This window comes from Chanodichthys erythropterus, chromosome 14 (assembly GCF_024489055.1).
Source record: "Chanodichthys erythropterus isolate Z2021 chromosome 14, ASM2448905v1, whole genome shotgun sequence".
Taxonomy (NCBI): domain Eukaryota; kingdom Metazoa; phylum Chordata; class Actinopteri; order Cypriniformes; family Xenocyprididae; genus Chanodichthys; species Chanodichthys erythropterus.
This window is the reverse complement of record NC_090234.1, coordinates 24,517,693-24,544,145: the sequence shown is the minus strand read 5'-3', so window position 1 is coordinate 24,544,145 and position 26,453 is coordinate 24,517,693. Positions and strand designations below refer to the sequence as shown.

The 26,453-nt window shown below is 35.1% G+C and overlaps 5 protein-coding genes across 10 annotated transcripts; 1 reads left to right on the top strand and 4 right to left on the bottom strand.

Annotated features, from left to right (window-relative positions):
* Positions 1-1,214: 1,214 nt before the first annotated feature.
* On the bottom strand, positions 1,215-2,008 carry crygm7 (crystallin, gamma M7). 2 transcript variants are annotated; one of them, XM_067410646.1, is made up of 4 exons: positions 1,999-2,008; positions 1,903-1,922; positions 1,589-1,831; positions 1,215-1,487 (listed from the first exon to the last, which is right to left on the bottom strand). In XM_067410646.1, exons 1-4 carry the CDS (start codon positions 2,006-2,008, stop codon positions 1,215-1,217), a joined length of 546 nt encoding a protein of 181 aa, XP_067266747.1. The 2 variants fall into 2 exon arrangements, with proteins under 2 accessions (XP_067266747.1, XP_067266748.1); XM_067410647.1 differs by lacking the exon at positions 1,999-2,008 and having other exon boundaries at positions 1,903-1,926.
* Positions 2,009-3,319: 1,311 nt separating this feature from the next.
* On the bottom strand, positions 3,320-4,203 carry LOC137036462 (gamma-crystallin M2-like). Its single transcript, XM_067410645.1, has 2 exons — positions 3,829-4,203; positions 3,320-3,617 (listed from the first exon to the last, which is right to left on the bottom strand). The coding sequence occupies exons 1-2, from the start codon at positions 4,120-4,122 to the stop codon at positions 3,342-3,344; spliced, it is 570 nt and encodes a 189-aa protein (XP_067266746.1). The 5' UTR covers positions 4,123-4,203; the 3' UTR covers positions 3,320-3,341.
* A 714-nt stretch (positions 4,204-4,917) lies between these two features.
* On the bottom strand, positions 4,918-7,481 carry LOC137036230 (uncharacterized protein C2orf80-like). The gene is made up of 7 exons (XM_067410266.1): positions 7,467-7,481; positions 7,223-7,305; positions 7,046-7,136; positions 6,877-6,954; positions 5,360-5,447; positions 5,134-5,234; positions 4,918-4,986 (listed from the first exon to the last, which is right to left on the bottom strand). Exons 1-7 carry the CDS (start codon positions 7,479-7,481, stop codon positions 4,918-4,920), a joined length of 525 nt encoding a protein of 174 aa, XP_067266367.1.
* On the bottom strand, positions 7,083-13,272 carry sgo2 (shugoshin 2). Of its 3 annotated transcripts, none has more exons than XM_067410642.1 (11): positions 12,982-13,272; positions 12,789-12,899; positions 12,497-12,672; positions 11,871-11,948; positions 11,658-11,697; positions 9,500-11,458; positions 9,275-9,380; positions 7,905-8,895; positions 7,715-7,814; positions 7,223-7,305; positions 7,083-7,136 (listed from the first exon to the last, which is right to left on the bottom strand). In XM_067410642.1, the coding sequence occupies exons 1-8, from the start codon at positions 13,046-13,048 to the stop codon at positions 8,805-8,807; spliced, it is 2,628 nt and encodes an 875-aa protein (XP_067266743.1). In that variant the 5' UTR covers positions 13,049-13,272; the 3' UTR covers positions 7,083-7,136; positions 7,223-7,305; positions 7,715-7,814; positions 7,905-8,804. The 3 variants fall into 3 exon arrangements, with proteins under 3 accessions (XP_067266743.1, XP_067266744.1, XP_067266745.1); XM_067410643.1 differs by having other exon boundaries at positions 9,275-9,377; XM_067410644.1 differs by having other exon boundaries at positions 9,275-9,329.
* Positions 13,273-13,625: 353 nt separating this feature from the next.
* uchl3 (ubiquitin carboxyl-terminal esterase L3 (ubiquitin thiolesterase)) lies at positions 13,626-20,595 on the top strand. Of its 3 annotated transcripts, XM_067409389.1 has the most exons (9): positions 13,648-13,762; positions 13,912-13,923; positions 14,273-14,401; positions 16,484-16,640; positions 16,758-16,843; positions 16,998-17,045; positions 19,515-19,590; positions 19,730-19,788; positions 19,936-20,595. In XM_067409389.1, the coding sequence occupies exons 1-9, from the start codon at positions 13,721-13,723 to the stop codon at positions 20,017-20,019; spliced, it is 693 nt and encodes a 230-aa protein (XP_067265490.1). In that variant the 5' UTR covers positions 13,648-13,720; the 3' UTR covers positions 20,020-20,595. The 3 variants fall into 3 exon arrangements, with proteins under 3 accessions (XP_067265489.1, XP_067265490.1, XP_067265491.1); XM_067409388.1 differs by lacking the exon at positions 13,912-13,923 and having other exon boundaries at positions 13,626-13,843; positions 19,936-20,594; XM_067409390.1 differs by lacking the exon at positions 13,912-13,923.
* Positions 20,596-26,453: the final 5,858 nt, after the last annotated feature.

Sequence of the window (26,453 nt, the reverse complement as noted above, 5' to 3'; positions counted from 1 at the left end):
CACTGGGAAAAAAGTCCTAGGAGGGAAAAAAACCCTTGGAAGATATATATAATATATGTAAATGGATATGGAGATCAAAATCTGAATTATACATTACACACACACACACACACACACACACATATATAATGTGTGTGTGTGTGTGTGTATATATATATATATATATATATATATATATATATATATATATATATATGTGTGTGTGTGTTTGTGTGCATGTCAAAATGTAATATATATTTATACTATGATTTGAATATATTTTCAATCAGTATATATTATTTTAAGCATGTTTTATTTTATTAAAATATATATATATATATATATATATATATATATATATATATATATATATATATATATATATATATATATATATATATATATATATACAGTCAAACCAAAAATTATTCAGACACTAGATATAACTTTTTTTTTTTTTGGAGGACACTATAGTTCATTTATGTAAGTGACGATAGCAAAATAAAGTAAACTGTGACATATTATACCCAAAAATTCTTCATACAGTGGACTACCAGTAAAATTGATAAAAATTTGTGACCAAAAATTATTCAGACACTTTGAACTGACCATGTTTTGCATAAGTGTTATCTGACATAATGTAACTCTGAGAACTTGTCATATTTTATTACCATTTTTTTAAACTATAGTGAATAAACTGTATTAAGGAATGAAATCTTCAAGGTGTCTGAATACATTTTGGTTTGACTGTATATATTTCTAAAGATTTCAGTATAGCAATTTATACTTCACTTAGCCTAATTCACCTAAACTGGGGTTAAGTGTATTCCTCAGTAGACACTTAGTCAAACCCCACCTTTAGATTATATACACAATCCTATTTATAATGTTAATCTACATAAATAATGTATTCAGCATTTGTCATATTATTAAAAAGCAAGTTTTCTACACTTCATCTGTTAAACAGTTATTCACCAAGAGTGAGTTTTAATGTACAGTACAAGCAGAGAGAACACTCAACACATGTCTCGTGAAGGAAAATGTCTCTATAGTTTTATTCAAGTCTCTGAATAGTGTAAAGTAGTCTGGCAGCCTATAGCAAGTGTCATCATCAGGCAGTGACCCCTCCAGGTAGAGGGTGCAAGAACAAAACTGAATACACTTGAGCACAGACACCATTTTATTTAGTGTGTGAAAAAGGGCATACAGCAGACATTTCACAAGGACTCCTTTCATTAGAGATCCATGATTCGTCTGACAGAGCCCATCCTGGAACTCATACCACCCCAGTCACTGTACCTCCTATACTCGCCAGGCCTCAGGTAAAAGTGCCTGCCCATATAGTTGGGCTGCTCATACATAAGCCAGTGACCATCCATCACATGGCAGGAATGGAAGTCAGACATATTGAACCGGTCCATAAGATTAGGGCAATCATCCATGAGCTCCATCATCCTGCCGCCCATGTCAGAGTGCTCATAGAGCCTCATTCTGAAGGATCCACGATGCTAATGGGTAAAAAACAGGAGTTAAGGCTGAGTGCTTAATTTTAATGTATTAAAACAAGACCATTGATATAATTTAGATAATGATTAGCTTCAGTCTTTACCATTGGGATCATACGACAGGATCTGATGCAATCATTCATTCCCATCGTACGCATGTAATCGGGGTACTCGCCCTTTCTTAGAAAGTACTGGTGTCCCATGAAGTTGGTTCGGTTGTAAACCATGAAGCAACCACTTTCCACTCTGATGGAGTGACAGCGATTGAAGTAGGAATGTAGGTCAGAGCAGTCACTCATGCACTCATGATAACGGCCGCCAAAGTTCCTGTCCTCATAAAAGATAATCTAGAGAAAACAATATTTAAATAATGAGGGAAGAACAATATTACTTATACAATATTCTTATTCATACAGACCTTTCCCATGTTTATAGGGGCTTTGAAAATTTTTCCTGAGCAGGTGCCAAGTGCTGCTGGAACTATAAATATATATATCTGAGAAGATAATGGTACTACTGGTCATGTTGTCATTTAAATCAGTGTACTCATGTCAGCAGAAACTGTACAGGAATATTGCAAACATGACTGTCTGTTTTACCCTAAACAATCACTTTGATTGCCTTCATAACATTAGTTTTTCCAGCAAAAGCTGCTCTGTTGAAAGCTGCTGAAAAGGTTTGGGGAAACAACACAACAATAGTGTTGGTTTGCATTTATTTTAGAATTACACATTGTGAGATTGTTTAAATAAGATCATTTCATTGACACTTAATAGTTTTGCTTCTGAAATTGTGAAATGATTTAGTGTAGCTGATAGTGGTAGTATATGTATGTTTCATGAGGGAATCCATATATGTACAATTAGATCAGAGATCTGTCCTGGAGAGCCGCAAGAGTTTTGCTCCAACCCTGATAAAACTCACCTACCAGTAGCTTAACTCTTCAGACCTTGATTATCTTGTTCAGGTGTGTTTGGTTAGAGTTGGAGCTAAACTCTGCAGGACTGTGGCTCTCTAGGATTGACACTAGCCACCCCTGAGTAAGATCAAAGACAGTCCCATTGCCATTACTTATTTCACTATCTAGCATATTACAGCAATTATTCAAACTTTTTGCAGGACTTTGCCAATGTAGGATGGCTACTTAATTAAAATAATTGTCAATGTTTAATAATATAACCAGCATGGTATGTGGTAGCCAGTATAGTGAAGTTTAGTTTGTCGTTACAATCTGCCACAATCAATGGTTGTTTCCAACTGTCCATATAGTATATTATAACTTGCTTGATTCCTACAAAAGCCAAAGTGCCTTAAATATATATTGATGTAGATATGTAATGCCTACAGTGTATTTTTAAATCACTTACATTGGCAAACATAAAGGAATACTAATCTTGGTAACACTTTATTTCGATGGTCCACTTTAGACATTCTACTAACTATAAGTAACTTTGCAACTACATGTCAACTACCAGTCATTAGAATATTAGTAGACTGTGTGCTAACAATTTATTTTGATGGTCACCAAAGAGACAATCTACTGACTATAAGTAACTTTGAAACCACATATCAACATATTCTACTTACCCAAACCCTAACACAGTCTACAATACTCTGAGAGTTAGTTTCTTATACAGTAGGTAGTAAAATGGACCATTGAAATAAAGTGTAGCCCTTATCTTTTAGGAATTAAAGCATCCCCCACAAATGCGATACAGGTATAGCCTGAAATCTACACACATTTGATCAATGACACACCTGCAGCATGAATACATACACTGCAAAGAATATGGTTTTGTGGCATTTTATTGACAAGTCAATGCCAGAAAAGGCACAATTATTTTAATAATGCGGACTCTAAAAATCAGTGATTCTGCGGAAGGAGCCGATTGTGGCACACACGGCACCCCAGTCGCTGAACTTGCGATACTCGCCGGGACGCAAGAAATACTGACGGCCTCTAAAACTGGGGTGCTCATAGAAGGTCCAGTATCCATCCATGACATTGCAAGAATGAACGCTGCGGCACTGGAAACTTTCATGAATGGACTCGCAGTCATCACTGAATTCCATCATCTGACCTTGGAAATCTGGCCGATCATAGATCCGAATGCGGTAGGATCCATCACTTTTCTGCAAAACAATGTTTTTAAGTTTAAAGTCAACAACACAAGGTTTACACACTTTGGGTACTGAGAGCAACATAGTTTTGTGATGTGTGTGGCAGAACAGTAAACTACAAAGATGGAATAATGTACTAACAATAATAAAAAAAATAATAAAAAAAACATTGATGAGAACTCACAACAAATAAGATGAAATCATTAGCATGCATGTTACTCACATAGGAAAATGTACGGCATGAGCGAATAGTGTCATTGTAGCCCATCCAGTGCTGATATTCAGGATACTCTCCCCTGGTTAGCACATACTGGAAACCAGAGTAATTGGGTCTTTCATACAGGACCCAGCAGCCACTCTCCACTCTGATAGAGTTGCATCGACTGAAATGAGGGTGCATGTCTGGGCAGTCTTTGTCGCACTCATAGGAGCGACCCTGGAAGTTTCGGTCCTCATAAAAGGTAATCTGCAAGCAAGAGAATAAAGTCATACACACAACTGTATTGGTTTTATTCATAGTACTGTTAAGTAATCTATAAGTAGCATTTGGCTAACAAAATGCTAACCTACGCTTTCCTCAAGAAATGCAAAAGTCTTTGACCATTTACCTTACTCATGATGTGAACCTCAGGAAACAGTCCGAGACAAGCGAAACAGTCAAACAAACCAGGGCGTGAGGTCTGCTTTATAAACCTCTATCAACATGGTGGATCAAACTTTATTTGTCCTCTCAATGACTGGGATTTGGCACTCTGATGGTGCTGCCAACCTCTTAATCCTATCCATAGATTTAAAAGCCCTGATTCATCAAATCAAAATTCCTAGCTGGCAAATTACTGACCTCAGCTGCCCTCCTCTGTTTAATGAGATGCTTTATGTGATGGAATTATTGCTTATGACATAGAATGCATCGACAGAACTAAATACGTCTGTAATGTACAACGCGTTACTGAGTAAATATGTAGTTCAAGAACTTTATTGATTAAGTTTAACATTGCATTTTCATTCACATTTATTATAAACTGAGAATGCATGGACAAATTAATTATACACACCTTCCATTTCTAAAAGGTACTGTATGAACTCTTTGGACAAATATGAATAAAGTCAGTAAAAACAGGTCATCTCAGTATTTATAAAAGAGATTAATCTAAATGAATCTCCTCTCTTTATTATTACCTGGCTGTGAACAAAGTCTTGGGAAAGAAACACTATTTTAACAATACAGACAAGCCAGGTAAACCACGTGTAATGATAGCAATGTTTAATAAACCATGCAAATGAATATTTGCTTGTTGGGCAGCGGCTGTTTTCAGTCCTGCAGAGATTCTTGCGAGCCCTCATAGTGAGCAGTTTCATCTTTTAAAGAGTCCTCACTGTCCTGTATTTGTCACAAAAGACAGGTGCAACAATTACAGTACATAATCTGAGCACATGACAACAGTAATTTTCAACTTTATGAGTGCATTGTTATTTTATGAGTGAATAGTTGTGGTAGAATGTATATGAGTAGTAGACTGACACTCACACTAAATGAGGAGCTAGAAGAGGAGGACGACTCCAGTGTCTCTGTTACTGGAGAGACTTCCTGTTTACTGTGTTCTTTGATCCAGCGTTTCAGCACCTGGGCTGGTAAAGAGACAAAAGGCAATGATAGACAATCAAGAAAGCGTTTTGTAAAATTTTTAGTGATCACTTTTCAATTTATGCATATTAACAATGGATTTGATTAATATATGTAAAAGGTCACATACTGTGTTTTCTGGAGCGCTCTACTGCTTTGAATGAACTAAGCATTGCAAATGGATGATAAGAGAGGGAGAATGGGTGAACAATGTTGCCCTGTTGAGGAAGAGACTTTTCAGAAATTTACTAAAATTGAAATAATTTTAAACTATGCTTTTTCTCATTTTCTAAAATGAAATTTGATGACATGAAACTTTTTGGTAAAAGCAATTAAAGAGGGAATCAGGAATACTTTTTCATGACACTGTACCGTATGTCTGTACAGTATAAAGCAGTGGCTCTCAACTTGAAGGCCCTCCATATATGAAAATATTTATTTTGGTATTTCTGCTGTCAACAACACTTCTTGTTTTTAAGCTTTTTTAATTATTATTAACATACTGATATATTATTTAATCATGATTCAGTTTGTAATTTGTAAAAACTGTCCATTCAAAGACAAAAGTTGTTGAGAAAAATTAAAAGAAATAATGCTTTTTTTATCGTTTACTACTATTTGTATTTACTATATTTTATTACATTTTTAGTAATTCAGTTAGATTAATACACACAACTATAAATAAAGAAATACATAAAAAAAAAAAAAAAAAAAAAAAGGCATCCCTTTGATGTTTGTTAACCCTTTGATGCACAACATGGGTCAAAAATGACCCGGCTGAGTTTTTATTTTCTATATATATCTTTGCAAGAAATTAATTTCATCATTCAGTATTCCAGGTATTCCTCAATTAACTTCTTTTTGATAATCACAAATCCTCATTTTAATTTTTTTTTCTTACTTTTTGAATAAAAATCATTTTTGTATCAGTACCCTTCTAATGCGCAACATGGGTCAAAAATGACCCGTATTCATTTTCTATGTAATTTAAATCATGGTTGAGTGTTTCTTTTACTGAATCTTTCAAAGAAATGTATTTTATCATTAATTTATTCCAGGTATTCCTTAAATATCTTTTTTTTGATTGTCAAAAATCATTATGTTCGTTTTTTCTTTTTTACTTTATAAACAAGCACAGTTTTTGTATGTCTACATCAATTTTACACACATGGGTCAAAATGACCCGTATTCATTTCCTATGTATTTCAATCATGACTGAGTGTTTCTTTGAAAGAAATGTATTTTGTCATTTATTTATTCCAGGTATTCATTAAATATCTTGTAATGAATACCTGGAATAAATAAACAAACTGTGTTTGTTTATAAAGAAAGAAAGAAAAAATGAACAATGATTTTTGACAATCAAAAACAAGATATTTAAGGAATACCTGGAATAAATGAATGATAAAATACATTTCTTTGAAAGACTCAGCAAAGAAACACTCAACCACGATTGAAATTACATAGTAAAAGAATACGGGTCATTTTTGACCCATGTTGCGCATTAGAAGGGGTTTTCATAGCTTGCGCATCAAAGGGTTAAGGCCCTCTAGTGGGTCCTGGCCTCCTGGTTGAGAAGTATAATGAGAAGTGACAGACTATTTCAGAGCAGATGTATATCATCACTAATTTATATCCCTCAAATACCTTATTGTGATTATGAGGGTAAGATGCAGATGGTTTGCAACTGTACAGAGACAGAATGTCTTCTATAGGTAAGCTGTTCTGAAAATGAGAGGATACAAATGATACAAATTGTTGTCAAAACCAGAAATGCTGTTGCAACCAGTTATTTAAACTCTCTTCTGAACCTTACCAGAAGCATTCCAGCAAAGGAAGAAAGGATCATTGCTTCTCTTTCCAGGCGATTGGGGTACTGGTTAATATGTCGTAAACTGTCAATTCCTCTACAAAGACATAGGTAAAATGTGATTTATGCTATTTATGCAGTGTTTGCATACAAACATAAATACCAGTTATATAAATTACTCACATGTAGTTGTTCTCAGCTGCATTCTTCCCGTCATCTTTATTGAGCCACCACAAAGCCACACTTATAGCCAAGTCGTAATGGGCCTATATGAAGGTGTAAAGATGCATATTTAGCAATAAAAGCCTAAAGCATAACATTTTTGATTATAGCATAAAACCAACATCAGCTAATAACTAAACTTTCCATCTCAATAGGACAATACAACCTTTGAAATCAGTCTGTTGCTTTAATATTGATCACTTACCAAATCATCTAACATTGTAAAAGTGCTTTTCCCTTTTGGATCAAAACCATTTTCTCTGAGTCGCTGTCCAATATATTCTCCTCTAAAAGATGTTAAACATATATATATATATATATACATACAGTATATATGCAGCAGCAGAATTTAAAAGCTTTATGATTTTTTCTAAATGTGTGTCCTTGCATATGAACAATTGATGATCATGTTTATCCTGATAGAGTTCAATAAATTTATTTCACACTACTTACAGCAAAGTTTGAACATCCCTCTTCACTCGCTTGGCCTCCATGTTGTAGGCACTCAGTTGAGACACTTAATTCTGAACAAGTCTTTATTCCAAAATTCAGTCTGGAACAATAGTTGAAATTCCATTATAACAGTAATGCTAGGAAAATAAAATAAACAGTTAAAAAAAAAAATCATGGAGTTTAACTTTACCTAGTACTTAATCCTCTGCCAGGGGCAACACTAAACACAGGAAGCAAACTGCAAACGTTGGCTTCCAATGAACAGGAAAAGTGAGAAGAACATTTGACAGAGTATCTAACAGACAAGTGTTAGGTTACCTGAGGCATCTGATAAAATTTACATTTGCACAAAAATATCGGGATACTCCAAAAAGTTACTGATGAAATAAAAACAGTCCATGAATATAAACAAGTTACATTTTAATTTAATGCATCTACTTATGCCTTGATGCAAAGACTGAACACCTCTACAAACAGAAAATCATCCTTCGTGAAAACACAAAAAATGTTGTAAACCAAGAAAACAAAACTTACCTATAACTCTGATACTAACACTTCCTGATAGCACAATAAGATGACTATATCAGAAGCTTGAGTCTGCTTTCAGACCGTATAAACTGGTTGAACAGACACTCCTACTCGATCTCAGAATTGTAGTCATCTCAGGTGAACAGACCTCTAAATTATTCATTCAGTCCTTTAATCACTGTAACACTGTCGGCCAGTGCTTGGTTACATAACACACGGATACAACTTCCATATGAAGTTTGTTAGTAAAGAGATTACTTCCATATGATCAGTTGGAACAACGTAGGGTTGGAAAGCAGAATCAATTTAATAATAAAATGCAAATAGAGCAGGTTCTCTTTATTAACCACAGAAATAAATATTTAAATTTAAAACAAAATGTCCTAAATGTACAAAAAAGAAACTATGCTTTGACAGCAAATTACCAGCTGTGATTTAAAAATGCTCACTTTAAGATCAAAATCTATTAAACATTAGAATTGCATAAAAGACAAAATGTAAATAAACAAAAAGACAACAACAAAAAGAAAAGAAATAAAAGACAAATCAAACAATGGGAAAATCACTCCTTAGTTCGTTTCTTCTTTTTATCTTTGAACACTGGAGAGTTTAAGAATTTTGTATCAGAGTATTTGTCCCCACGCCTCATTTTGCTGCAAAATAAATCAATAAAAAAAGAAAATATAAAAGTTATCCAAAATTGCATATTCTGTATCATGGCAGAAATACATAATGGCCTGGTTTCACAGACAAGGCTTAGACTAAGCTAGGATTAGGCCTTAGTTCAATCAGGACATTTCAGTAGCTTTTAAACATACCTTAAAAAAAAAAAAAAAAACTTTACTGGTGTTCATCTAAGCAGTGACATATTTTAAGATATGTCTGTGCAAGTTGCTTTCTGTTAAAAAAAAAAAGCTCAAACATGCATTTTAGTCTAGGACTAGCTTAAGTCTTGTCTTTGAAACTGTTTGTTTTTTTTTATTGCATATTATATTATATTTCAAGTCTTATAATTATTCAAGTGTGACTCACCAATTGAGAGTTGGCTCTTTGTAGGAGACTGGTGCTGCTCTTCTTCGCGTTCTCCCTAAAGAGTTAATGTCTGTATTTGTTAGACTCTTCATAACCCTGCCATCTTCTGTTCGCAGAATAAAAATGTATAAAATACAAATATGTAAAATGAAGAAAATTTTTTTTTATTTGTTTCACCTTTCAAAATACAATAGCAAAGCATTTAGAAAAATATATAAGGTTTACCTGGAGCTTGGTGCCTCAAGTCTGAGTCCTGGTCCTGGTAAATGTTCATAGTTCGAGAGCGGGCCTCTGGTTGAGGGCTGTGGGCAGGGCTTTCATCTGAGAGCGTTTCAGGGTAACCATCAATGGTCTCCCATGGAGGCCTTTCCTCTGTGAGCTGAAGGTCTTTCGTGTGTTCACTAAAAGGGTCTGAAGTCACATTGTATTTTTCCATAATAAACATGCTTGAGTTCATTACAGCTGAAACATCATCTGTTTCATTTGTGAGATGATGTTCAGAAGATGATGTTCTGCTGGAAGCACCACCGTCAGTCATTTCTTTACTTAGTGATTTATGAGAAGATGAAATTACATATGTTTTCCTGCACCTGCTCTCATAAGCTTGGTTTGTTTGGTCCAGATCTATGTTAAGAGCATCCATGTTGATATGGTCAGCCTGATCAATCTTGTCAACAGAGGAAGGGCAGCGTATTTCAGAGGTTGCTGCATCATGTTCATCTCTGAGGTCCTCCTCTGAGCGATAAGATATTTCTGGTAGATGTAAAGTATTAGACAAAGACCTGTATCCTGCACCATTCTGAAGATCAATCACATCTTGCTTTTCAGTCGACACATTTTCTTGCATACTCAAAGCACAACTGTTTTGTTTCTTTGTTAATGCTTTGGATTTTTCTTTTACTGCAGCATTTGATTTTTTTATTTTATTTGCCCCCTCTTTTCTGAGTTTCTTAGCTTTACCAGGAACTGATGATGCAAATTTAGGGGCTTCCTGTACAAGACTGATATGCACATCTTGTGAACATTCTGGATGATAGGCGTTTTTCTTCAGCATCTCATGAGAAACATGCTCCTTGTGCTGTTGTGCAATAGTGTCTAAACCAATATCTTGAGGTGTCATTTGCATTTCTGGTGCTACCTCCTTTGATCCTTCTGGACTCTTAGGATCATCTAATATATTGGTCTCTTTCAAAATGGAATTCCTGTTGATGAATGATTGACTTGGCTGTACCACAAACGTTCCTCTGTTTTTTTGCGTGTTGCACTTTTCAAACTGCGTCAGAGACTTGTTTTTGTGTTTTTTGACTTGAACTGCATTCTCATTGACATGCACATCAGTACCAGCAGTCTCTAGGCATGCAGTACCAGCAGACTCAATATTTTCATGCACATACGATAAACTGTGATCCATAAGGGATGAGACTTTGGTCCCCCTGCTCTTCTGAGGTCTTTGCTCGTCTTGAACTATAAATGTTCTCCTGGGTTCCTTGGTGACACAAGACTCTTTTGCTTTGCTTTTAGCAGCTTTACTTGAAATATTTCCATCTAAAGAAATTGCCTTGCTTCTTTGCTCAAGATCACTGAAACAATCATTAAAAATGTCACTAGGAGGATCTTGGGAAATTAGGTACGTTTTCCTCGGATCTGGGTTTGGATCTTTCCTTTTGCATGTGCGCCTGCTACTTTTACTACAACGAGAGGTGACATGAGTCTTCCTGCGTGCAGTTATTGATTCTGTTTCATGCCCATTCACCACCTCATTCTGAACTGTGGGACAGCACTGCTGCATCACAGTGGTCAACTCTTTTGGCACAGCTGATGTAGAATCTAATCTACTAAATTCAATTGGTGAGTCGCCCTCTGCAGATACACTGTCACAACCTTTTCCTGACAGACACAAATCCTTTTTTTCCTGATGTTCTTCTCCAACTTCAGAGATTCTCTTTGCATTTGTGTCAACTATTACAATTTCAGCAGCACTGTCATTAACGGTTATGTCCATTTCAGAGCCATTTAGGGTGTTTTGCTGTGCTGGACTGTTTCTCTCTTGGCTGAGAACATCACAGGCTGTAGCTTCTTTGACCATAGCTGCATTCACTGGTTCAGACTCAACATGGTCCTGCTGTGGACACAACGGTCTCTCTTGCAAACTCTCAACCTCTTTCTCCATTTCAAACATTTGGTCTGAAAAATAAACAAATAAATAAATAGCCTAGCAAATTAAAATTAAAATAACATCAAGATATTGTGTTAGCTGTAATGTACAAGAAAGAAATTAAGCTAATATAAATTAACAGTGCCGATCATTCAAATTTAATTAAGCTTGAATGACATTGTTAAGGAAATGTGTATACCATGAACAGCTTAGGCTGTGTTCTCATACCTTCACTGGTGTTGTGTTCAGTGTCCATACTGTCTGGAACCTTTAAAATAACATTAATAATAATTATTAATGAATAATAATTAATAATATTGTGACTATTTAACAATTAGCTATTTGTGAACAATTAGCAAAGCTTGGCTGAAGTCTTTAAAATAATGCTTATTATTCTGATTATTAACAACTATATAGCTTAAAAGTATATTGACAGCTTACCTCATCATTACAAAAAATGTCAACAGCCTTTGTCATCCAGTTCAGGGAAGAGTCATAAAACTCTCGTATAATAGCAAACTAGAGAAAGAAAACAAACTACATTAACTACATCTATTGGAAAAAAAAAAAAAAAAAATATGTACAAGGTCAAATTGTTCAATTAATCTAAGAGTGACTTCTACTTGTGCATGTACAGTATACAAGTATAAGAGTCTGGGAACCAAGGCTGAAGTTAAGTTACAAAGAGCCTAACTTTACCAAGTTACTTACAATAACAAACCTGAACCATTAAAGGCCCACTGAAGAGAGTTGGAACACACAGCATTATTCAATGTGTTGACGTAATTTCAACTGAGCATTTGATTGAACAGAAGATTTGACGAGAAACTGAAGTGCGATGTGATGTCATGAAAATCCGTGATCCATTTTAGCGGATGTGAGAGACTGTAAGTTTTGAATGCTTATATCTCCTACGAATTTTGTCATTGTTTTGGAACACACCAGCTTATTCATAACCTTAAGGCTAACATATTCATACTAAAAGCTAAAAAAAAATAAAAAATTTGATTTCAGTGGGACTTTAAATTCCATATAACCAGACTTTACCAATTCTTTAACAGGCTCACCAATTGTTTGTTTTTATGACGCTGATAAGCAAGATCAAAAGTAGTGGTCTGTGCATCTTTCCTCAGCCGCACCACCTCTGTTTCCAGCTCTCTGCTCCTCTTCTTCTGAGCAACCAGAGCCAGGGCCAGGGCCTTGTTGTTGCTTTTCAAAGAGAGCTTGAAGAATGATGAGGTATCTGAAAAATAATATTATTCTTATTGTCATAATAAAAGTTATTGTCATCTGTCAACTTATAAGAGTTACTGTCCTGCAGACAGCTGAACCTGTTTGGCATTTCAGAGTATTTCTTACTGTGTATTTTCGTCTTTATCTTGGCTGCGTATACAGACGCTGTCTGTTTGCCCAGTCGTATGTTTTCCTTCTTCTCCTTAGACGAGATTATCAACGTTTTATCATTGGGGACTGTAGAAAAGACAGGACCGATTATACAATGTCGGAATTAAACCCTGGATATAATGCTACATTCTGACTAACAGTTACTCACCAGCAATAAAAGAAGACGACAAACTCGAAGCTTGACGATGATCATCTTTATTCTTGTTATAATGCATTTCTATTCGGATAACAAATACTGCGCATCAATCGCGCATTAAATCGGTTTATACAAATTTAAAAACAAACATCGCGCGGAATCTTAAAATTCTTCTTCGCTCGCTGTTAATAGCGTTTATGGAATCAACAGTTGTTGAGTACCGCCACCCACTGGACTAAATCTGTAACGTGACAGCCTTCAACATCATAGCGAACCAGCCACTAAGTGAGTAACAACCATAGACTGTAAGGTAACAACCTCTGACGGACCTAGTCATAATATCACTAGCATAAAACTAGAGTAACATTATGAAAGAATAATAAGAACCAAATAAAGGATAAGATAATTACAAAATACAAAATAAAGGCCTAACCACAATTTCAACTGATTGTGCATGTAAACGTGGTGAGAGTATCAAAGACCTTCGTGTTCGTGGATGATGCCGCATAAAGCCCATTGTCGCTAGTATAAAAGATCGTTTCTATGATCATCCCTGATCAAGTGTTGACTTTTATTTTGGAATTTGACCTGCATTTCCGCTGAGACGTTAGGCCAGTCGCTGAATTCACGCTGGCGCGCGCACATATTCCATTGAACTTCCTCCTCAGCTGTCAGAGAGTCCACACACCATTACTGGTGGTAGCAATATCATCTTTTTTTATTTAGCATATCAGACGGGGTGTAATCTGAGATGGAGGGCCAGCGCTGGTTACCACTGGAAGCTAACCCAGAGGTATGAATGCCTCCCCTATCTCACGATCCTTCGCCGTTAATTGAATTTTATATCTTACATGGGTTCATTTTAGCAGGAACGGTAAGCTGCAGCTCATTTGACATCATTTTTTATATGATACTGTTTTGTGTTCTGTGTCTGCTTTCCAGGTTATGAACCAAGTGAGTAGATGTCTCGACTATCTGGGTGTGTCTAGGATTCAAAACTTGTGCCAAATGAATGAATCAGGTTTATTAAAGCACGCTTGTGATAAAGCTAATTACATCAGCTTTGATTTATTATGTTTATCAACAATATTGCGCTTGATATATTGTTCCTAACTTTATTGCACTTGTACTAATGTAAAATGTATTTTATGTTCCACATTAGTTTATTATTCATATGTTTAAACGAAATGCTTTTGGATTTTGTAGGCCCCTTGGGTGTCTTTGTATATGCACTTCTGACCCCTTTACTAGTCTTATATGATTTGTATTTAATCTATGTGTTGTGTTATACCTTTTTATTAAGTTTTTACGGCAGCTTGGCTTGGTACCCACTTGGCAGTTTGGGGATGTGTATGGTCTGGAACCCGAAGTTCTCAGTTTGGTGCCAAGGCCTGTGTGCGCTGTACTTTTGCTCTTCCCTATAACAGAGAAGGTATGACTGCACTTTACACTCATATAGACTTCATGTCTGTAAACAAGCTTTGTATTTATAGTTAGTTGTCTATTTGTAAATGATGGTGGAGGTGAAAATGGATATGGTTGTTGCTGGCATCAACTCTTTCCCTATATATATATATATATATTATATATATATATATATATATATATAAGTTGCAAGTAAAAGTATGTGAACCACTTGCAGAATCTGTGAAAATGTGAATAATTTTAACAAAATAAAGGAGATAATACAAAATGCATGTTATTTTTATTTAGTACTCTCCTGAGTAAGCTATTTTACATAAAAGACGTTTACATATTAAAAAAATCTGAAAAAATAGCTGAATTTATTAAAATAACCCCATTCATAAGTATGTGAACCACTGATTCTTAACACTGTGTGTGTTTACCTGGATGATCTACAACTGTTTGTTTTGTGATGCACATACTTATGAATGGGGTTATTTTAATAAATTCAGCTATTTTTTTGTCTTGTGGATTATACATCTTTTATGTAAAATATCATACTCAGAGTATTAAATAAAAAATGAACATGCATTTTGTATTATCTCCTTTATCTTAAAATTATTCACATTTTCACAGATTCTGCAAGTGGTTCACATACTTTTTCTTGCAACTATATATATATATATATATATATATATATATATATATATATATATATATATATATATATATAATATAATATAATATAATATAATATAATATAATACACACACACACACAGTTCCAAATGCATTATGCAAGTGACACATTAGTAGAATTTTAGAACAATAAACATCAGATTTATTTCAAAGAAAGTGCAGTGTTTGTTTTATTTCTCATTTCTTTTTCGATATCTGGAATCAATCTCAGGTTTGATAAATAGTTTGCCAGGTCTTCTTAGGCAAATGGAAAACCTACTTAAAGAGGTTGTTCCACATTATTAAGCAATACAAAGTTCTCATGCAATATGGGGAGGAAGAAAGATCTTTTTTTTTTTTTTTTTTTTTTGCTTAATCTCTTTATTAAACTTACAATAAAAAGAGTATACAGGTACAAGAAAATTGTGAAAAAAATATTCCCACTCCATCCCTAGCCCCAAACACAACACGAAAGAAAGAAAGAAAGAAAGAAAGAAAGAAAGAAAGAAAGAAAGAAAGAAAGAAAGAAAGAAAGAAAGAAAGAAAGAGACATAATTATAGAATGTTACGCATTTACAATTAGTAATTATTTACAGTACATACACAGGTGTTTAGACATACATGCACACAAAATCATATACGTCACAGCAGATTCGAGCCACCCTCATGATAACATCTTAAAAGATTAGTTCACCCAAAAATCAAAATTCTGTCATTAATTACTCACTCTCGTGTCGTTCCAAACCCTTAAGACCTTTGTTCATCTTCATAACACAAATTAAGATATTTTTGATGAAATCCGAGTGCTCTCTAGCGAGTCCTCCATAGACCGCAATTTAACCACCACTTTCAAGGCCCAGAAAGGTACTAAAGACATTGTTAAAATAGTCCATGTGACTGCAGTGGTTCAACCTTAATTTTATGAAGCGATGATAATACCTTTTGTGTGCAAAAACAAAACAAAAATAATTTCGATATAAATATTCAACAATCTCTTCTCTTCCATGCCAGTCTCCTATGCGGTTGATGCAGTGCAGCGTTTCCATGTACTACGTCAGAATGCTGACTCATTATTGGCCGGCTCCTGCGTAAGCGCCACACGCATGCGTAGTGCTGCTCATGTGTACAGCGTCAACACGCACAGGAATATATACAAGCAAGAGTTGGTTGTTAGTTGCCAGCAGAACACCAGCTCCAGACAAACATTTACTGTCAAAACTGTCCTGTTACTGTAGTTAACATTGCAACAACAGCATATCTTGGTTCTGTGAAATGTAGCAAAACCAATGTTACTCGCGTATAAATAGACTCTATATTCATAATCGGATCCCAATCCAGTCAGTAGAATGAAGCATCTTTGTCATTTTTTATTATTATCTTTTATATTTACTGTAGATTTATTTTTAGTAATATAATTCTTTTCCTCAATGTAGTATGAAACATTTAGACAAGAAGAAGAGGCAAAAATTAAGGCACAAGGACAAGAGGTGTCCTCGGATGTCTACTTCATGAAACAAACCATCGGCAATGCTTGTGGTACAATAGGGCTGATTCATGCTGTGGCAAACAATCAAAGGCATCTGGAGTTTGGTAAGTATCAGTGTTGATCATTTTCAGAGTCATTTGCCTTATTTTGAAAAGTATTTTAGTCAGTTTGTTTGTAAGATTAAAAATTTGTGGTATGTTCATGAAGTTCTTCTTTTAAAGAGCCCAATTCACCGCTGAAGGCATTTTTACTGCAGTCTGCAAAGATGAGCCCAGAAGAAAAGGCAACTTTCCTTGAAAAAGATGAGGTGATAAAATATTGCGTATTTTAGTGCAGCAGCTTCCAACTGAAACTATCTGTTTTTCGAAGTTTAAATTACTTCTGACTGTTTTCAGCAAATCTCTGAAGGAATTAACCAAACTAAACCTTTATTCCTGATATTCATATTTTTATGATTTCAGAGTATCCGAGTAACACATGAGTCAAGCGCTCAGGAAGGACAAACCGAGGTTGGTATTTGCTAAATACAGTAGTTGAGTAGTTGTTAGTACAGCATTCAAAACCGTACCAAGAATCGGCACACATTTTGAAGTTTTATCCCGTTACTGAATGTTCCATGTTATGTTATGTTTTTCTTTTGTTGAAGTAGCAGACATTTTAAGATGTGGACCGTATTGGTAATATTAAAGTGTTAGTCCTTGTTTCTTTTAGAGAACAGAGACAAAGAGGCAGTGCCTCGATTTGTTTATTTAATTTATAATTATTTTTGGACCATATATTAACACAACACATTTTGCATATGTGGGTTGTCTGATATGGACATATTCTATGGATGACTATTCTTAATTTTTTTTTTTGGGGGGGGGGTTTATGGAATATTGCAGCGTTTGTTGTAAATCATTTTTTTCTTTAAAATTCATGTGTTCTCTAATCTTTAATCAAAAACATTAACTTCCCCAGAGGCTCAAGGGTGGGACAATAGTGCTGCAGTGATGACGTATTTTTGTAGGCCAACCCGACAAAAACCCAACAGGATTTTGAAGGCTTTTGAATTATCACAAAAAATAAGCTCTGTGATCTATAAAAGTTTGATACTTACACATTTTATGTGCAGTTGCAGTTGCCAGAAATGAAACCTAGCCTATAGGCTATAAGTGAACTACACACAGTCAGTTGACTTAAACATCACCACCACCATTAGGCTTCCAGCAACTGTTTAAATCTTTATTAAAACATTTTCCCTGAAAGTGTGAATTACAATAGTTTGCAAGAGCGCAATTATAAACACGAAGCTGTGAGAGCAGACTGGTGTGTAGATGAGTTTATTTGTTCAGTGTGATGATGTTTAATTTCCCTGAATGTCTGTAGTCACATTTAGCAACTTTTTTTAGCAACTACCTTTTTCAAGACTTGTAAAAGCTTTAAAAAATCATTGGTGGAGTATTAAAGGTGCCCTAGAATTAAAAATTGAATTTACCTTGGCATAGTTAAATAACAAGAGTTCAGTACATGGAAATGACATACAGTGAGTTTCAAACTCCATTGTTTCCTCCTCCTTATATAAATCTCATTTGTTTAAAAGACCTCAGAAGAACAGGCGAATCTCAACATAACACAGACTGTTACGTAACAGACGTGGTGTACGCCCCCAATATTTGCATATGCCAGCCCATGTTCCCAACATTATGAAAGGCATTAGACAAGGGCAGCCAGTAACGTCTGGATCTGTGCATAGCTGAATCATCAGACTTGGTAAACAAGCAAGAACAATAGCAAAAAATGGCAGATGGAGCAATAATAACTGACATGATCAATGATATCATGATATTTTTAGTGATATTTGTAAATTGTCTTTATAAATGTTTCGTTAGCGTGTTGCTAATGTACTGTTAAATGTGGTTAAAGTTACCATCATTTCTTACTGTATTCACGGAGACAAGAGCCGTCAGTGCAGCATGCATGACGAACGTCTTGTAAAGATCCATTTGAGGGTTATATTAGCTGTGTGAACTTTATAAATGCACTGTATTATAGAGTCGCAAGCTCGATGGGCAGGGAGCATGAGATTTAAAGGGCCAGCAGCCCCTGAATCGGTGCATAGTTAATGATGCCCCAAAATAGGCAGTTAAAAAAATTAATAAAAAAAAATCTATGGGGTATTTTTGGCTGAAACTTCACAGACACATTCAGGGGACACCTTAGAGTTATATTACATCTTGTAAAAAAAACGTTCGATGGCATCTTTAATGCTGGTGGGTAATCCTATTGTCTTCAGGGCGATGGTAGAATTAAAAGTGCTAAAACACGTTTCCTGGTTTTGGCCTACAAAAATACACCATCCCTGCAGCACTCTATAATCCCTCCCCTCCAGCAACCTGTCACTCACATGAGATGGCAGCAGTTGGCAAACAATATATATCCAGTCAATTCCCAATGGACAAAATCAAGTCTTTCCCTACATTTTTGTCTTATTTGAATAGCAGTTTGTCATAGTAGGGGAAAAAGGCGATCACAACTTCAGTTTCTTGCTGATTATTGCTGATATTTGTCAGCAAATACATTTTTTAATCTAACTCCGTCTATCCTATCATCCTGTGAGCTTGACCAAGTATTTCTCAGAACATGCTTATGACTGTCCCGATCTTTCACTTAATAAATCTTCAGTTCTTTTGAACATGATAATTGCTTCTGTCTTATGTGTAAGATACCCACTTTAAATGCGTCTGAACCCAAAAATTGTTGCTGCAGACACATCTACCTACAGTATAACCTATAAGACCCCTTCCAATCTGGTTTCACTTCTTTCCAAAAGAATGTGATGGCTTTCTTAATTCTTGATGACCTTCTTGTTTTCTTTGACTCTGAGGCCTTTAGCATTCTCATAGTGTTGGATATCAGTTCTGCTTTTATCACTTGTTACTACTTGAGTGTCGTAGAAAAAGTCTAACCTGCTAATTTGTTCTGCTCACCTTTTATAGGCTCCAAGTTTAGATGAAAAAGTGGATTTGCATTTTATTGCCTTTGTAAATGTTGAGGGACATTTATATGAACTGGGTAGGTACATTTAAATAAATGTATATTTGTCGTTTTGTTTTGGGTGCTTTTCAGTTATGCAAACAAAATTTATCAGCACCTATTTAAAGAAATATACATCACATTTTTGTGGTGTTAATGTTTCGTTCATGTGTTTCAGATGGACGTAAACCTTTTCCAATTGTTCATGGGAAAACCACAGAGGACACATTTCTTGAGGTATGATTCTCACTCGCATTCTATAGATGTAAAGACTATCTCTGACAAAGATGTATATTTGGAACTTGTTTTGTTTGTAGGCATTGTTTAAATTTTTTGGGGCCTGGGGTTTATGCATTTGCCCATATGTTTTTGACTTATCTACAGGATTCTGCAGAGGTCTGCAAGAAGTTCATGGCACGTGATCCCCAGGAGCTCCGCTTCACTGTCGTGGCTCTTTCCAAAGCATAAATGTTCTTATTTAACCTGAAAGAAAAACTGCCAATTGTTCAGAAGTGCTGAATACTTTAAACCTTTAGCATTTATACAATAGAGGTTCAGTTTTGACTGCTTAAAATTAAAGTTTGTTGAAAGTTTTGACCAGAAGGCAAATGAGAAGCAAATTAGAATTAGCCAATATCAAAAAAATGTACATGCATAATTTTATATCTGAAAGTTGACACACTCTGACTGAGCTACTTTTTTGTGTTCATTCACTCAAAAGTATATGAAATGTATTCTGTGTTAATGATACTAATTGACCTAATGGTGTTTTTCTGCCAGAAAAGAAGCCATTTAAAATAAAAGTTCTCATGATGAAAATGTACACATCATATTTTGATACACAAATGTGCTGTTCTCACAGAAGTGTTACACCTATGCCAATGTTTCATTACACATGGTGTCTTCTAAATACCGTCTTCTCAAGAATATAACAATTCAGTTAAGATTAAAACAGTAAAGAACAAATGTCCAATGTTTTCATCTCACGTTGACCTCATTGCTTTGAGTGACAACAGTTCACTTCCCGAATACTCCTGAATAATAAGCAATGATTAATTTCTTACTTTTTTCCACTCAAAACAGCAGTGTTCTCTAAAAATAAATTAAAATATGTTAAAAATGAAATTAAAATATGTTGTCCATGGAAATTCAAGAAACATTTGTTTCCCACATAGCTGTGATGATCTATTTGTGTATTATTTCATGAATGATTTCAAAATGATGAAATAAAGCAAAAAAAAATTGTATCCTATAGTGATCAAAAATATTAAATCAAAACTTTAGCTAACTTATTAAAAGTCGCAACCCTTTGCTTAAATTATATTTACCATTTTTATTGATATATTTCTGATCTTTAACTGTTTTCACTCTGTTTGTATCCTGTAATTGTAAATATGTGTTTAATTTAATCTTAGACATTAGTGTTTTTTCCCCCCAAGTGGCGCTTTATTGTACCCTCGGCACCTGTAGCGTAACCTGACAGTATTTTAGGTGTGTATCCTGACGCACTAGGGGGCGTATAAAGTACACAACGCAACTCTAAAGTTTCTCTGGAGTAGGTAACAGAACAAGAGATTTAAGAGTTTACTCTGCGTCCTTTACGGCCTTTGGCGTTCAAAAAAGTGATAGTTTTGACACTGGTAGTCGAATAAGAAAAGCGGCTGACTTCATTTTTTTTTAAAGAAACCTGGTAGTCTTAAACATATTCACGCGACGCGGTGGAACCGAACGATTGCGTCTTGACTACGCGCGTGTTGCGCGCGCTCGTGGAGTGTAGACGCCTGTTTCATCACAGATTCACCACTTAAGACCGGTGATGGAGTGGCGACCGCGGTCTGCAGTGGGTTATGAGGCTGCTTACTCAGAAGCACAGAGATGGATTGAGGTAAGAACTTTCACACATGCTCTCATTTAAATAAGGAGAGTTCAGGGAAATGACACTTGATACTGCCAAGTTATGAGGGAACTAAAATGAGAAAGCACTGAATCTATTCATTAGCTCATGCTAAATTATATCCAGAAAAACCTGTTGAATTCGTCTTTAGCATTGATAACAATTTTAAAAGCTGACAATAACATGGTGTTGCATGCAAAATGTAGTCTATAAAAAGTATTTCCAAAAACATTTTTTGATTAGCTTGAGATAATTGTCGGTTCACATTTACTTTTACCAAACGATGAGTGTGACCAAATGAGGACAGAATTTATATTTTGGGGTGAACTATCACTTTAATGCATCATGAATTTTTGTTTAACCCATAAAGTTAGTATTTCTAGTACACAGTTGCACTTCATATCACGGTCAAATTGACAAAAGAGATACTCTTTGGCTTTGATTATTTATTATATTATTTATTCTAAAATGTATAAATAAAATAATTATTTAATATTAATACAACAATTTTGATTTATTATTCATACAAATTTTTTATATTTATTCATTAGTATTTTCTTGTCCACAACCAACACATTTTGGGTATGTGATTTAAGAGGACGTGACAATGCAGTTTTGTATCTTATTCCACAAACAGTGATGCATTATAGTTCACCCAAAAATGTAAATTATGTCTTCATGTCGTTTCAAACCTGTACGATTTTCTTCGTTACACAAAAGAAGGTATTTTGTAGAATGTTGGCTGGACATAAAACAGTGAGACATTTCTCAAAATATGTCATACAGGTTTGGAACGACATAAAGGAGAGTATAAATTATGACAGCATTTTCATTTTTGGGAGAACGATATCTTAAAGCACTCAACAAAAAACATCTATTTTCTTTTTTCGTCAAGCTCACAGACAGTGGAAAACAAGTAGTCCTGCAACAATTTTCACATGCTTTACTGGGTTTATTCCTCCAAGCCCTCTGGAACCCTCTTAGTCTAGGGCACAAATGATTAGGACTTTCCTATCCTTGTGAATTCCCTTCTCAGCGGGAGATGGCAGGGCCAAAGCACTGGCTGTAACTGAACAAATATTGTTCTTAATTCATGAGGGGTGAATCTAAATGCTTTCAGTGTGACATCAGTCTCTCACACATGCACACTGGTTCATTGTCACAGGCAGTGGACCTTGGCAGGGCAGTTTCAGCCCCAAGCTGATTGCCCCCCTGCAAAGGAAGGTGATGTGCTGCTTAGCGTCCAATCTGGATGACTAACAGGTTTTCAGGCGTGAGGGCACACTGAGCAGTGCTGGAGTGTTGAGTGCGTGAGTGTGTAGGGTATTATAGTCAGCTGAACGATCTGGAGTTTGTCACATGTGCTCATTCTTGCACCCGCTCTGTGGGCAGAGACATTCCTGTTTTTTTCTTCAGGGTAGTTCTCAGCTCGTTAAAGTCAAACCTATAATTAGCCACCCATCTGAAGTTGCTTGGTATATCTAAGTGTAGACATTTTAACCGTTAGCCACTGTGTTTAAATCATTATTGTGGTGAAATCATTTTAAAGGATTAGTTCACTTTCAAATTAAAATTTCCTGATAATTTACCCATGTCATCCAAGCTGTTCCTGTCTTTCTTTCTTCAGTCGAAAAGAAATTAAGGGTTTTGATGAAAGCATTCCAGGATTTTTCTCCATATAGTGGACTTCAATGGCCTCCAAATGGTTGAAGGTCAAAATTACAGTTTCACTGCAGCTTCGAAGTGTTATACACGATCCCAGACAAGAAATAAGGGTCTTATCTAGAGAAACCATCAATCATTTTCTAAAACAAAATGAAAATTTGATACATTTTAACCATAAATGCTCATCTTGAACTAGCTCTCTTCTTCTTCTTCTCTATTAGAATTCTGTGTAAGTGTATTACCGCCCTCCACAGGTCAAAGTTTGAACTAAATTGTCATATACAATATGCTTGTGCAAGTATATAACAATTAGTTCAAACTTTCACCTGTGGAGGGCAGTAATACACTTAGCAGTGTCTACACTGCCGGAATTCTAATAATGATGAAGAAGAAGAGAGCTAGTTCAAGATGAGCATTTATGGTTAAAACGTATATAATTTTTAATTTTGTTTTAGAAAATGAGTGATGGTTTCTCTAGATAAGACCCTTATTTCTCGTCTGGGATCGCGTATAACACTTCGAAGCTGCAGTGAAACTGTAATTTTGAATTTCAAAAATCTGGAGAAAAATCCTGGAATGTTTTCATCAAAAACCTTAATATCTTTTCAACTGAAGAAAGACAGACATGAACATCTTGGATGACATGGGGGTGAGTAAATTATCAGGAAATTTTAATTTGAAAGTGAACTAATCCTTTAAATATTTAGAAAGCAGGTTTGTTAAAAAGTATTTTTGTTATACATGTAAGTTAAATATTTCATCCACTGGTTATTATTATTGAGGTAAATCGAGTTTACAGTGTGAAGTTTAAAGTGTTTTTGGAAAAAAAAAAAATTGTTTACAGATTTGAATACTTATAGTATGAAACAGTTATACTTGATTGTTCTTGTTAGCCTAAAATGACTCTAGAGATGTGTTGTTTGTTCAGTTTTTTTTTTTTTTCCCAATATTCCTTCTTGTTCAGCAGACCTTGCAAACGATTAAAGCACTTTGGCACAATTAACGATGTGCAGCATTCCATGTGTCCAAACAACTTGGAATGCCTCATTGCTCCTTCATGAATGAACAATAGCTGTGTGCAAAAGTGCAGCTAAAATCATGTCTTAAATCATCAAAACTTGCTATTTGCATGATTGAAATGAGTATGTGATACCATCACGTGAGATTGAAGATAAATAGTTTGTAATAAATCCTCCTTTTTTGGACTAGAAGTGTAGGTGGTAGAATGTGTGCTGTGTGTTTATTTTTTTTTTTCTTTTATCAAAAATACAGTAAAAACAATATTGTAAAATATTCTACAATTTAAAATAATTGTTTTAAAGCTGCAGTCCGTAACTTTATTTGGTTAAAAATGATCCAAATTCAATTTTTGAGCAAGTACATAACCAGCCAGTGTTCAAAACTTACCTTACCTTAGCCTGGTTCACAATGGTAAGCTTGTAATAATGTTTTCTAATTCAAATGGTACTGGTGGGTTTCCGCAGGGAAAAACGAGCATGCAGCCATTTGTCTATGCGTCATTATGTCACGTCTGTTTACATAAAGAAGGTATGCAGGCTATATGGCATGTAAGGGATGCTGCGGGCGGTGGATCATTTTTTTCTCACAGCAGCTGCAATAATGAAGTGTTTTACTTTTTCATGCTTTTCTTCTAAAACAGTAAAATCAAAACTTCATGGATAACAACAATAAATATATTGTAGCTTTAGAAATACTGAAGAGCTTACACATACTGGTGAATTAACCATTACAGAAACATGAAAAATTATTTTAGCACCAATATAGTTTAGGCTGCCCTGACCTGTGGCACAAACCATACATTGCGTTGTTAACCAACAGACAAGATAAATGTTCTGCAGGAACACACATATTCACTCTGAACACAATCACCTCTTACTGTCATTTCTTTATCCTGTAAATAGGCTATAAGAAACATCTTACAATTATTTTCAATGACATGTTGTTATCCCTTTGCAGTTACATAAAATACTTGAATGACATGTTGACTTTTAAATCTAAATTTAACTTTAAACAACAGATATTTCAGCAAAATGAATATTTTTGTGCTGAATATTAATTGTCTCCCTCTCTACCGCGTTCCGTCTGTCTGACGCGGGTGAGCGCGCCGGCGCTCATTCAGTAAAGCTAAAAGTTTAACGCAGACTGTCAGGACTAGTCTTTATGCAAAATGGAAATGCTCATGTAAATTAGTAACATATACAGATAAGGATATAGACGTAGAATTAACGTTTTGCGCTGAGGAAATGCATGCATCTGTCAAAGCACCTGACAGAGCAAGCCATTATGCTAATGCATTAGCTTGAAGCTTAAAATAAAGAATTCTCATGTTTTGATCAGCTTTGATCTCGTACCTTTCCCGCAGCAGCTCACTCTGTGTCCTCCACTATTCTTAGATGCATTTTTGTCCGTAGAAATGCGTTATTCAGTGCTGTAATTTGACACTACTGGTGGAAGTCTTCTGTGCACGGTGGGCGGAGCCAGCTAATCGATAATGAGAATCGTTGTCGATGATTTTCATTATCGAGTATAATTGATTTTATCGAATAGTTGTTGCAGTCCTAGATTCACCTGCGCTGAGGAACCATGCCGATACACAACCCACGTAAAGATGATAATTCCGCAAATAACTGCAATTGCAGGTTTCAAACAGAGATGGCGACAAAGAGGCAAATTTTACGGACTGCAGCTTTAACATATTTTAAAATTTAGTTTATTACTGTGATGAAATTTTTACCATCATTACTCTAGTCTTCAGTGTCATCCTTTACAAATCATTCTAATATGCTGATTTGGAGCTCAAGAAACATTATTATTATCACTGTTGAAAAATTTGTTGTGCTGCTTAATTTTTTTGTAGAAACTGTGATACTGTTTTTCAGAATTCTTTGATTACTGTTACTTTTGATCAGTTTAATGGATTCTTGCTACATAAATTATGTTTTTCCTTTTACAATAATATATAATTTAATAGTACTAAAATATTTTTTATATTTTTGTTCAATTGTTTATTAGTTATGTAAGTGATTTGTTCAAGCTCTCAAATTGTTCTCCACCTGCTACAGAAATGTGTTTAAAAACAATAGGCCATCATGGACATTACAATGACAGGAACAGCAGGGGTCAGGATTTCATATGTCATTGAACTCTGATGTTTACTGCACCATGCTGTGTGAACATGCTCCATATGATTAACCTCTTTACACCATATCTGTGAGAGTGTGTAATAGTTTCATAAATCTACATGAAGGGGACAGGAAGCTTTTTGACTTTTTATTCCAAAAACAATATTCTGACAAAATAATACAGACCTTTTTGGCTGTTT